This window comes from Coccinella septempunctata, chromosome 1 (assembly GCF_907165205.1).
Source record: "Coccinella septempunctata chromosome 1, icCocSept1.1, whole genome shotgun sequence".
Classification (NCBI taxonomy): Eukaryota; Metazoa; Arthropoda; class Insecta; order Coleoptera; family Coccinellidae; genus Coccinella; species Coccinella septempunctata.
Genome location: NC_058189.1, coordinates 44,020,915 through 44,034,654, shown reverse-complemented (window position 1 = coordinate 44,034,654; position 13,740 = coordinate 44,020,915). Strand labels below are relative to the sequence as shown.

At 34.3% G+C, this 13,740-nt stretch overlaps 1 protein-coding gene across 1 annotated transcript; it reads left to right on the top strand.

The window, feature by feature from the left end:
* Positions 1–237: 237 nt before the first annotated feature.
* LOC123306816 lies at positions 238–6,118 on the top strand. The gene is made up of 5 exons (XM_044888973.1): positions 238–427; positions 3,534–4,104; positions 4,864–4,966; positions 5,192–5,281; positions 6,044–6,118. The coding sequence occupies exons 1-5, from the start codon at positions 238–240 to the stop codon at positions 6,116–6,118; spliced, it is 1,029 nt and encodes a 342-aa protein (XP_044744908.1).
* The last annotated feature ends 7,622 nt before the right edge of the window (positions 6,119–13,740 follow it).

The window sequence follows — 13,740 nt, the reverse complement described above, 5'->3', positions numbered from 1 at the left end:
AATGACCTGATCTGGAATATAAGTTTTTATGGAGCTGTACTGTTTGCTGATGATACCTCTGTTATGCTGAGAGGTAGAAGTGTGGACGAGATACGAACTAAAGCGAGGAAACTGCTTCAAGACATCGGAAATTTGGAATCTGGACTAGGCTGCAGGACCAACATTGATGCACTGGTAGCAAAACTGTCAGTAGCTGTATATTCCATTCGACGGGTAAAAATGTGCACAACATATGAAATGGCGAGGCTAACTTATATTGCCAACTTCCATAGTGTGGCCTCTTACGCCATTCTTTTTTGGGGTAGTTCATCGGAAGCGCAAAGAGTGCTTTTACTCCAGAAGAGGGCTATAAGGGCTCTTTTCGGCCTTGGACCCAGAGACAGTTGTAGAGAGGCATTCAGGGCTTGGGGCATCTTGACTGTCCCAAGTATTTTCATATCGTTCACACTGAAGTATGTGCATGCTAATATCAGAAATTTCCCGAGGAATATGCAGAGACCGTATGGAACAAGAAATAGAACAGCCTTAGAAATACCCTTTCATCGTCTAACATCATCACAGCTGTTTGTTGATTACTGGGGAGCCGTTTTGTACAATTCGATACCGGATACTATAAAACGGTTAAATGCTACGAGATTCGACAGGGAGATAAAGAGGGCTCTGTTGAAGACTACTGTATATAGCTTGAAAGAATTTTTGGACCGGCCTTCATTCTTTTTTACATGAATAAATGGATCAACAATATTTTGTTAGTTTTATGTGTAATTGTGGTACTAGTCCTTCACAAATTAATTTACATATTTTTGAATACCTACTATTGTATTTGATTTTTTTCTTTGACGTTTCCTGTATCTTGATACTGAGAATTATTAAAATTATTATTATGACTTTAGCCTCGCGGCTTTCACACTCCTCCCCAGAGGAAAATTCACTTATCCCAGATATCTCAGATATCAAAAGGATTAAGCTCTGTTGGAGCCCTTTCCCGGTTTTCGGGCTCGTGGTGGTGGTCGGGTCCGGGTCGCTCCTCGGCTCCCTGCTGTAGGTTGGATTCCTGCTCCACCCGCACTTCCTGTCGGAGCAGACGGTGTTCCTCTGCATTCCCCATGTACATGCGTACAGTTCTCGCCGTTCCCAGCAGTACCGCCTTCTGCATGACTTTATAAATATTTTCGTCCAAATGAAGTTTCCTCAAGTTCTCTAGTAGTTTCTTCGGTATAAGGCCTGTAGATGAAATGACAATAGGGATGGTCTTGATATCTTTCAGCTTCCACTGTCTTCTGGTTTGTTCCTCGAGATCTCTGTATTTTGAAATTTTTTCAGTGTGCCTATCTAGAAGCATATACAGAGTCCTGCAATAGTGCGTTAGGCATCCATAGCTGCCAAATCAGACGTTTTAGGAATTTAGTTGAGGAGCATTCCCTTTGTACTTTCGATTCTGCATCTCAGGAAATTATTTTCTGAAATACAGGGTGTTTTCAAATGAAATTATTCAACAAATGAATGATTTTTTCAATGGATCACCCCTTATATTTTTGCATGTTTTCAATGCTCTTCATTATTTCTACCATGATGCAAAATATTAGGGATATTTTTCCAACGGTACGGTTCTTATTCAGAAAAACCTGCAAAATTTCGACGAAACAGTAGTTCGGTAAAAGCCCTTTACCGATTTCCAGAAGCGATAGAAACATGTATTTGATCAGGATTTCTTTTAACTTAAGAATTTGCCTAGTCATCGTTCCTAAATGATCAACCTCTCTTATACAGGGTGTACGTTATCAATGTCCATATATGAAGAACTTCAAATTGTTTTTTCTCGATTTTTTCAAACGTAACACCGTTTTTTTTCCATGATGATGTACATAGTATCCTTAGGATTATTTTCACTCCCGTGTCCAGCAGACACAATTACAATTTATCGCAACCAAACTTATGTCCTTCTAATGATATTGGGAACCATTGTGGGTAGAGTATAAGTAGTGAAATGGTCTTATCCGAAAAACTTTTTTTTCGGAGGATTAAAGATTGAACTATTAGAAACTTAGTTCCCGGAAGATTGAGCTGCTATGACCCTCCAATTGCATTGTTGTTTCAAACTAAACTAACGAGATAGGTTAAGGTAGTATCCAGGTGAGAAACGGGCGTTTCAGCAGTTTGAATAATAAATTATCTGCATCACTAGGTAGTTAATTCACGTAAGCTTCAAATAAATGGGTTTTTAATTACTTCTTATTGATGTCACGCCTCTCGTCTGTTATTTGAGTTCTGACTACATGGTTCATGGTTCATATTGAAATGAAATATGGTTACAGGAAATGATGTAATATTTTTTCATTTTGTTCGATTGAAGGCGAATGATCTGGGTTTACATACTACAAATGGAAAAAGAACTTCTACGGCTCGTCTAATGAAGTTTCTTATATTTTATACTATCTCTTCAGTTTTGGGCGCCTACATATCCTTAGGTCAACTCCTCAGGAAAATTCAAGGTTGTAAACAATGATATATGAGATTTTTTTAACCTGCCTCAACTTTTGGGGCCTTAAAATGCCGCCATTTCTAGACAAAATATTTAAGCTTTTTGTTTAGTAAAGTCTGAATAGTTCTAGTAGCTCAGGCTCAATCAATCATCAAAGGCATGCTCTTGAACATAGTAGTATACAAATGCAATTTCTATACTACGGATTCAGAATATATACAATACTTCATCATTTATTCACAGCAGACCACTTATGTATTTTAAAAAACTAGGTACTAGTTTTTCTCGTCTATTTCCTCTCTGTTGAATAGTTATTCGATGCACTCACTCTAAAAGCAATTGAAATATGAAAAACATACATGAATACATTATTATAGGTATCAAGGACTAATTTATCAGGAAAAAGTTTGAAATGAACGCTGTATCTTGGGGAACGATTTATATTTTGAGATTCTTGGTGCCATGGACGTATTTCATCTTATACAAAATAGTAATTTACGTAACAATCCCGGAAAATAGGGTTGTTTTGGACGAATAGACAAAATTCTGTGAAATCCGTGAGTCTAAAAATGGTTATTTATATATGTACCAAGGACGAAAAACTGTCTATACAGTCGAGCCTCCAAATTGATAGCCGAGGCGTAGCCGAGGATAGTAATCAGGCGAGACAATATAGACAGTTTTCTGACGAGGTGCATATTATATTTTTCCGTCGACCTCACATACCTTTATGAAAGTAAGAAGTTATCCGATTTAGGGCCTCATGTAGGTGTCCGTAATAGCCGATTCCCTGATCTCTGGTGAAGTGGTACTGTTTTCCATATCGCTATCTCTATCCACTCTTGATCTTACTGAACACTAACATTCAGACCACGTACCTCATTCACTGGTAAAATCTATCCGATTTCGTAAAGAATTAGTTTTTCGTCAAAGCCACTTATGTTTTCATTAAATTCTGCAAGAAATTTTTTCAACTCTTTTCAAAAGACATGAACAAATTTTTTAAATTGTTATTCGGGATTAGCTCACTAATGCTCAGATGTTGTTCTAGAGGGAAATTCCGCAAATTTCATGAAAGAAGTAAATAACGCTGGTACATTCATATCGTTAATGATCTATGCGAACATAATCGTCTTTCGTAGACGAACAATACTGAAACTGCTTTTCAAGCTAGATGAAGAGGAATATCAGTATAATGAAGAGTATAAACCAGTCAAAATCTATATTGAGAAGTTGAGCAAGTTGTACTTTTATCCAACCAGATACGGTCTCTTATTTTGGTTTCTGGATAGAGTAATTTGGAATTTACGTTGCATCGCTGAGAAGAACGAATCACACAAACGAATAATTACATGTGCGAATAGCCTTTCCAACTGGATGCCCTCTTCAATAGATTCTGCATTACTGGATTGGTCCATATTGGCTTCTTCAATATATGCCGTTTACTATATGCCTTATGTGATCACAGTTTCCTCAATTCACATAGGATGCACTTATGTTTCTGTAGCTAGACTACAACGCTTGATAAGAATGCTGGGAGGTATTGATTTTAGCGGGAATAATGTCGTGTTGACCAGAAGGAAACTTCTACAGTGTATCGATTTCTACAACGAAACCAATGAGTAAGTAAATTTAAAACTGCATGATACATCATCTCTCAAATATGGTTATGCCGAACAGCATAATTCAACATAATATCATCTATATGTTCATCGTCACGTCAATTTCGAGCATCAGTATTCAACTGCTAGTTTTTCAGAAGTCCAAATTGTAGTTACTCATGGTTTTTGAAAAACAGATAAGTGAAGGCGGTGATTTCTTCTGTTGAATCCAGAATCCAGGTGTTATTAACTACAAGTTGCTGCTTAAGTGATGATCAAAATAAGTAGAGGTTTGATTCCTTGCATGTAGACGATATATATCTGCTCTGTCTATAAATTCAAGAAATTCATCTGTACTGTAGTACGATGCTGAGACTTTTAGGAAAGAGAACCCAAATCTCAAAAGTTGGTTCTAAAACGACAATAAAATAAACCATAAATTTGACACAACGATACATTCTGAGCTGCGATCAAAGCACCTAGGTTGAACATAATATCGCCTTGCTGGAATCAACTTTCGAACCTCTTCATTAATAATTTGAAGAAGAAGTTATGGTAATCATTATGTTGTGTCAAATTTCTATCCAGCTGTCCGTAAAATGGTTTATCTCTTATATTAAAAGTTTAGCTCGAAATTGACTGCTTTAAATTAATTTCAACTACTGAAGAAACTGAAATAAATTGGCCACATGTAATATTGGGATACCGAACTCGAAAAGCGTCGAAGTTTACTTCTTTTGCTACCTATCTTCACTTAAATTATTGAATTAATTTTTTCAGAATAACCAATCTTGTCACTAACTATGTGAAAGAAAAATTAAACCCTCTATTGAGTTATTCTGTGATGGTTCTGGTCGCTGTGCTGATTCATCAAATCACTGTGGTAAGCTACTATTGACATATTACTAAAAAATTGTATCATTATGCATATGTAACGAGGGATATTGAAGATCAAACAAAAATTAACTGCTGGAGATTGGTGCGATTGCTCCACGGAGAAATTTTCTTCATTAATAGGTATTTTTCAGCTTGATAATAATATGTATATGAGTACATCTATGTATATATAACACAATATAGTCTCACAATGTCTTGGAAATACTTTCAGGATTTCAATATAATCCTATTCCTCGAACTATGGGTTTGGATTCTTAGTCATAGTTTGATATCCTTCCACGCCCAGGATCTGGAGAACATGGTAAGTTCAACTTTCTGTTTCGAACATTTTTTATTGGTTTCAATGGTTCCTGCATAATAAGATGGTAATTGTTCCGATAAAAATTGTTAGTTATCAAGGGGGAAAGAAAATGAACATATTTTATTTTAACCTTGACTTCCAGGTTATTTCACGGTCAACTTAATTGCTTTAAATAGAAAGGTATATTTTCCAGTGCAGATACTCATTCGTCATAATAAAGTGGTAACTTTTCTTGAAACTTCTTTCATTGGATATCGAAATATTGAATGAAATCATTTGACAGTTGGGAAACAATTAAAATAAATTTTAATAATGATCACGTTTTTATTAATTTCATACAATTTCAGAAAATGTTCAAAATAATGACCTTGGATATTAATTAATTTTTTCAATGCATAATTTATTACATCGCGTCAAAGTTTCTTCCGATATTCCTGCAAGCATTTTCTATGCGTTCCATCATATCTTCTGGAGTCGTCCGCATGGTATACTCGCTCTTTGAGTGTACCCCAAAAAGAGAAATCAGGAGTATCACATCTTATTGTAATCACTCATCAGTCACAACAATAGAACAGAATCACATCAAATGCTGTCAATACCCTCCTCAAATCTTAGTAAAATCTTGATCTCCTCCTCATACAACATGGATTATTTCAAACGCGTGTATCATACGATTTCTAGGGTCGTCTACTGTTTTCACTAGTGATTTCAGATTCCTGCTTGAAAACAAAACAATACTATTTAAATTTATCAATCTGACAGGCCACGATGAGGTCCACCGCATCCAATACATCTATTTGGAGAGAAGGATCTACAATGAAGGAATTAGCCGAATGACCCCTATAACTTTTTCCTTGATATTCAAAAATAATTTTTCATATGGAACTGGGTTTTATCATAAACATATTTCAGCAAGATATTTTTTATTGCAATGCCATCTATATAATATTCGCCTACAAACCTCTATAGATATGGATGGATAGATATTCATTATTTTTGCACACTGATTTTTCAGTGTTTCTCAAGCTTGGATATAGCATAAACAAGCTCTCGACAAAATATTCTCCATCATATTCTCAGGGGTCGACTCGGAATTCATGAAAAATATATTTTCCACAATTTTCGCAAAGTTCTTCTTCCTTTTATTTTGCTTGTAACACAAACCTAAATTTCGAAAATCAATATTATGGAAAACAAAGGTCTATCTCAGTTTCTGGTAGGAGTGGCAACAAAAATGAAATCTCGTTCAATATCTTGCTCTTACTCTTTTGGCGCATTTACAGTTTTTAGTTCGAGAGTAACCAAACAAAAACCAAAAACAGGTTTAAAATTAGGAACATTAATTCTTTTTTTTCAGAGTGAAACATTGAATACCTTCATTTATGGCTTACCTTGGTACCAAATGCACACTTCTGTGATAAAGGATTTCGAATTATTCTTTGCTCGTACTCAGAAACCATTTCGATTGTCCATTCCAATGAACATCAATATAAATATGACCTACTTACAAAAAGTAAGTAGCTTTCGATAAGTATGAGAGATAGATGAATGAATAATATTTTGCATATACTTTTGTGTGAACTCATTCGGAAAACGATATACCTATTGAAAAAACACAGATATATAAAAAAATAATTCCTAGTAGGTTGATGGGGAAATTGAAGTATAATTTTCGAAGAATGAAACTGAATTCCAAATACTGATTATGAATTTCTCGTTATCCTTGCAATTGTTAAGGGGAAGAATATATTAATCATATAAAATAAACTTATGACCAATTTTAAATGGGTGCATAATCCTACACAGATTTAATATTTGCTATAACACATACAACACATACCAAATTCCGCATTCAAAAACTCGGGGCGACCGACCACAAATATAGAAATCGTTTTAAGATGAAGTTTAGAAGTACAAATAATATGTCCCTCCTAGACTGAAAAATTGATAAATTCAATGAGTAATGCAAAAATTATAAATGTAATGATAGTAATATATATATATATATATATATGTGGGTGCTCTAACGAAATTTGTTGCCTTTTCGTATTTATTTATTAATTTTTTTTCTCAAATTTATATCGCAAACACTCTCTCTGATGAAAGTTCCAACTCAGGCTAGTATAAAAACATCTGAAGAACACATATAATAAAAACCTACATAATTACTTCAGCAGTATCCTATCAGTATACGATGGATTTCCATAAAGTTGAAGCAACTGAAATTCCAATGCCATTAGTTAAAATACATAGTTTTTTCTATCATTAAGATACAACAATTTTTATTTCAGTTTATGAAATTTGCCTATACAACATTCATGTACTTATCAAGGATGAAATAATGGATTGTAGTGATGAAAATTCGAAAAAACTCTGCAGACAGATCATTTGGACACTTGAGGAGCTTTTTTAAATAATAATCTAGATTTAATGCTTCGTTATATTACCATGTTCTATTCCATTGCATTCCTTAATAGAATAGAATGAAGTTTATATTGTTTAATAGAATAACAGCTGTGGTGTATTCAAACGGATGTAGAAACTGTGAACAGCTAAAATTAATACTTATGTATTGAGTCCGAATATAGGAATTGAGATGAAGTGATTTTTTTTTTATGACAGTTAGTGGCTCCTGAAACGCATGACAAATTGTCTTTAGGCCCGGTACTTTCACTTTCGAATAAATTTTATTCAATGTGAATAAGTATCTGTCAAATAATTTCCTATCTGAAGGATACCTTATTTCAGTGCTTTCAGATTTAATTATTTGACCAATAACAATTCTATGAAAACACATTATACTTCTTTTCACTGATTAATGTAAAATAAGACACCGCATTGTAAAAACTGTCATAATTGCAACTAGAAAGCAAATATTTCGTTAAAATCACAAAAAGAATATCCATACATCAAGAATCTAAAAAATTCAACCAATAATGACGTACCGACATTCGATCTATGTCAAATAATCTCTTATTATTAAGCTTCAATGACAGATTTATTCGATTTTTACTTACAGCATTTTTACTTATCCTAAGAATATGTGGTGTATTTAACTACACTTCTATAATTTTGTATTATATTTCGTATTGGAATATTGAGAAACTATAACCAGTTACGACAACAGCTCGGAAAGAAGTGTTTTATTAAAATTCATATGTACAGTAACTAAGATGTCTAAAACACTGGTGTGTGCACTTGTCACTTTTTGCAAGCATCAACAATTCGGAAAATCGGGGATATGGGATCAGTTTCGTGGCGGCGCCACCATGTCATTTGCTTCGTTCTGTCCTTGTTCTACCAAAGGAAGTCCAATGATACTCTCTCGTTTTATTTTGTTCTGCGTTTTGCGAATGTCGATCAACAAGTTCAAAATATGAACTCGCCCATTTTGTCAGCTGTTAAGGAATATTTGTGCTTTACAGTTCAATTTTCGTTGTAAAAACAAATCTGTCAATATTTCAACACTATGGAATAAGGGTTCGAAAAAGGATTTACTGTTCTTCTTCAAGATAATTTCCGTTTGACAACTTGAATTTGTGAGGGGGGTAATTCAATAGGGGCACAATAGATCTTAAGGTCGCAGTGAACTGTAACCCCTTCTCATTATACTAATTCAATATGATTTTAATAAAACACAATTGATTGGTCAAATATCCAATATATTCAGTTGATAGAAAGGTAATTTTCACTATATATATTCAGGAAGAATATTTGAAGTACAAACTCGAATAGATTTATCACTTTCTGATTCTCAATACATGCTCACAATTCACATTACGTATTTCCAATACAGTTTCTTTGAAATATTGCTGAAGTTGCCATAAAACTTAGCTATATCCTTCCCGAATGTTCGTTCATCTGATTTTTTCTGCCTCAAATTCCAACAACACCGAATTATTAGCTGTAGTTCTTGATTGTCCATACAGAAACCTGAACTTACTGAACGACATGTTGAATAAATGAATGTTCTACACCCCTTTCTCGAAACTAATACATTTTCACACACCAATAATCGCTTATAAATACAACATATTCGTTAGTCGTAGGAAAGTATTCAAATTATTTTCAAATATCAATTGACAATGCTCTGTCAAATTCTAAACAGCGCTACCTACAGTGGGAAAAACGAAACTGGTCCGATATCCCCATGAAATTAAAAACAATATCGAATCAGTGAATACACCAGAGTTTTAGACATCTTAACAGTAACAAATGATGCGATTCTGCGCATAAACTTAAAATTAAATACATTACATATCTCCCTTTCCAAATTTCTGAAACAACAAAAAATATTCAAAAAATGATTGGATCACTTACAATCAAAAATGAAAACGTTCTACAGGCTTCACTTTCCTTTTTGGATAACGAGCCATTTCTACTTGGTGATTTTCATTAACAGTTATCAATGGTTTAATATTAACATTATTCGAATTAGATTCAGTAGAACAACTAGCTTCAGTTTCCAATTGATCATATCCATCATTACAAGATATATTATTTTCACCTATACCTACTATAGAAGATTCAGAATTGAAACTGACTTCTGGTTGAATTGTTTTCCTCAACTGATTAACATGTCTTTTCCATATCAGTTGCAACTCTGGAACTTCGATGATATATGTACAATGTCCAATTCTTCTATGTACTTTTATCCAAGTCTTTTTATTTACAATTCTAAAATCTCTAGCTAAAACTACTTCACCTTTCCCAAATACAACATCCCGCCTTCCTTTGTAGTAATTTTTCTGCTTTGTTTGTTGTTTTTGAACATGCGATCTTAAATTATTTGTAGGTTTTAATTCGCTTTCATATTGTCTACTTTTGGGTAAAATCAAATTGAATCTACTTCGCAAATCTCGATTGAACATTAACTTTGCTGGAGAGACACCAGTGGTACAATGTGGAGTGATTCGATAATCAAAACAAAATCTACTTATGGCTCTTCTTGGGGAAAGCGTAGGGTTTGAAAATAAAATCTTCTTTAAGGCTTGCTTGACTGTTTTCACACTGTTCTCTGCAGTCCCATTAGATTCTGGGTTATATGGAGGCGAAGTAATATGTTTAATACCATTTTGCAATACAAAATTCTGAAATTCTTTTGATGTGAATCCGCTATCATTATCTGAGACTATTGTCATAGCTAAACCAAATCTTGCGAAGGTTTCTCTTAAAGCATTTATAGTATTCTCAGAACTAGTTGATGGTGTTTCGAAAACTTCCACCCACTTAGTGTAAGCATCTAATATTACCAAGTAATATTTATTTTTCAAAGGTCCCAAATAATCAATATGTATCCTCTAAAATGGCTGACTAGGATACTTCCATTGATTCAATTCATTTTTAGGAGGACTATGGAAAAAATTTATACATGATTCGCACTGTTTCGTCAATTTATAAATGTCCTTGTCCATACCTGGCCACCAAAAATATGAACGCGCTAAGCTTTTCATTTTAACTGTCCCTAAATGAGTACTATGTAGCTCTTTCATAACAATAGGTCGTAACCTAACCGGTATCAAAATGCGATGGTTCCAGTAAATGCAATGTTCATCAAATTCATATTCTAATCGCTTATTCAAATAAGGTCTCAACTCGTCATATGTTACATATTTTGGCCAACCATTTTTTATATAATCTCTTAATTTCATAAAAATACTATCACATTTAGATTCGTCTGCAATATTCTTGTAATTAACATTTATCTCTGAGTCAGCGAAAAAATTACAGTAATCAATTTCAACATCTTCCTCCTCTCTAACTAAACTCTTCAGTGGTAACCGGGATAACCAATCTGCTTTATTATCTTCAGATTTGACATATTCGATTTCATACGAATAATTTGATAAAATTACTGCCCAACGTCTCAACCTATTTGCCGAAAATTCGGGAATACCCTTCTTAGGGCTGAAAATAGTTAATAACGGACGGTGATCTGTGCATAAAATGAAATGTTTATTGTATAAGTATTGATTGAATTTAGTTACTCCAAAAATTATTGAAAGAGCCTCCTTTTCCAATTGAGAGTATGCTTGTTGAGCCTTACTCAGTGTCTTTGAAGCAAAAACAACGGGTTTTTCATCCCCTGAAGGAAATAAATGACTAAGAACTGCTCCAATACCGTAACTACTAGAATCCACTGTCAATTTCAAAGGCAAATTTGGATCAAAATGTACCAAAACATCAGCGGATTTCAGTAACTGTTTGATTTTCGAAAATGCTCTGTCACATTCATTAGTCCATTCGAAAGACTTATTCTTATTTAACAACTGATAAAGAGGATATAGAATTGTAGACATATTTCTTATGAATTTTCCGTAATAATTTATACTTCCTAAAAAACTCTTCAACTGTTTGACATTGGTAGGCCTAGGCGCTTTATCTATAGCTTCCGTCTTATTTGTACATGGATGTAAGCCAATTTTATCGATCGTGTACCCCAAATATTCTATTTCATTTTGAAAAAAACTACATTTATCTTTACGTAATTTTAAACCGGCATCATTTAAAACTTTGAAAACTTGGCGCAATCTAGTCAAATGTTCTTGCAAATCTTTCCCCGTGATGAGAATATCGTCAAGAAAAACTTCTACTCCCTCAATTCTTCCTAGTAGAGATTCCATGATTTTTTGAAACTTTGCAGGAGCAGAGGCGATTCCATAAGCTAAACGATTATATCTATATAACCCTCTATGTGTGGAAACAGTCAGCAAGTGTTTAGATTCTTCACTTACACATATTTGTTGGTAAGCCTGTGATAGGTCCAATTTAGTAAATTTTGTTCCCCCTTGCAACCTACTAAATAAATCTTCGATGCGTGGAACCGGATACTTGTCCACTTCAATATAAGGATTGATTGTGACTTTGAAATCTCCACACAAACGTAAATTTCCATCTTTCTTGAACACAGGTACCACCGGTGCCGCCCAATTGCTATAGTCCACTGGAAACCATATACCTAAAGAAGTTAAACGATCAATTTCAAAATCCACTTTTGATTTTATAGCGAAGGGCAAAGGTCTTGGTTTATAAAATTTTGGCGATATATTTTCATCTTTTAAAATAATATGTGCTACACCTTTATTGAATCGACCTAATTCATCAGAAAATAAATCTTTGAATTCAGACAACAATTCATTGATTAAATTTTTATGATGTGAATCATTTTTATTTTCTTCTACAAAATGAAATCCTCCAAAATCTAGATTGAATGACTGCAAAAAATTTCGACCTAATATCGGAGGTCCACCCCCTTCTATAACATATATTTCAAAAACATTAGTGCAATTTTTGTAGGTGAGCATCGTTTTGAATAACCCTTTTGGTTTGACTCTGGATCCATCATAGAAGGAAAACATTTTATTTGTTTCATGAAATATTTCATTATTAAATTCTTTGTAAAACAGATCAGCAGATATGGCACTTATTCCAGATCCAGTATCTAATTGAAATCTGATCAATTTTTGATTAATATGTGCATCGATATAATAAGGTGACGAACGACCTGCATCTAACTTGAACAAATTGAGTTCATCGTTGAATTTATCAGTAATCTCAGTTTCTTTAGCTTCAGAAATGAAATGACTGGAAAATTTAGGTTTACGAGATCTCTTTTTGAAACAAGCTTTTTCCAAATGTCCCTTAATGTGACAAAAATTACAAACATAATTAGCAAATTTGCACTTATCTTTTAGATGTCCGATACCCCCGCAAACTGAGCAAGATGCCTTTCCATCTGCATGCATCCTATTGGTCCCTTTGCTCCTTTCCTGTGCAGTGTTTCCATATTCTGCGTACTGCGCACGTCTTGATTGAGATGCTGATCCCTGATTGGTTCTCATAGACGGCGTAGGGTTCCGCGCCTTTTTCGAGTTGCGCAGGAACATGACTTCTTCCTTCATCTGTCTGTCGAATTTTTCCTTGTAGCCATTTTCCCCTTTGAATGATGAAATTGCCGCCATCTTGTGATTCGCAATTTTGACTGCTTCTTCAAAAGTAATCGTTACCTTTTCTTCTAATAATCGATCCAATACAGGCCCTTCTCCAAATCCACATACGAATTTATCTCGCAATGCATTTTCTAAATGAACTCCAAATTCGCCCTGTACTGCTAATTTCCGGACTCGAGCTGCCCAATCATTTGTAGTTTCCGTGGGACTCCTTGTTGCATTATAAAATTTTATTCTCTCGGCAAACGGTGTTCGAATCGGTGCGAAATGTTTATCAAATATTTCTTCCAATTCTGCCATAGTTTTTTCTTCGGGTTTTTGTGGATTTCACTGATCGAACATCAATCGATAAGAATCTTCATCCAACATATTCAGAAATATGGAACGGCGCTTATTTTCGCTGATATTATTGGCATCGAAATAATTGTGTAAACGTGCCTTGTATATTGCCCAGTCAGAGATTCTGAAGTTGAATTCTTGAAGACGTCCGATGATTCCCACATTTGTACA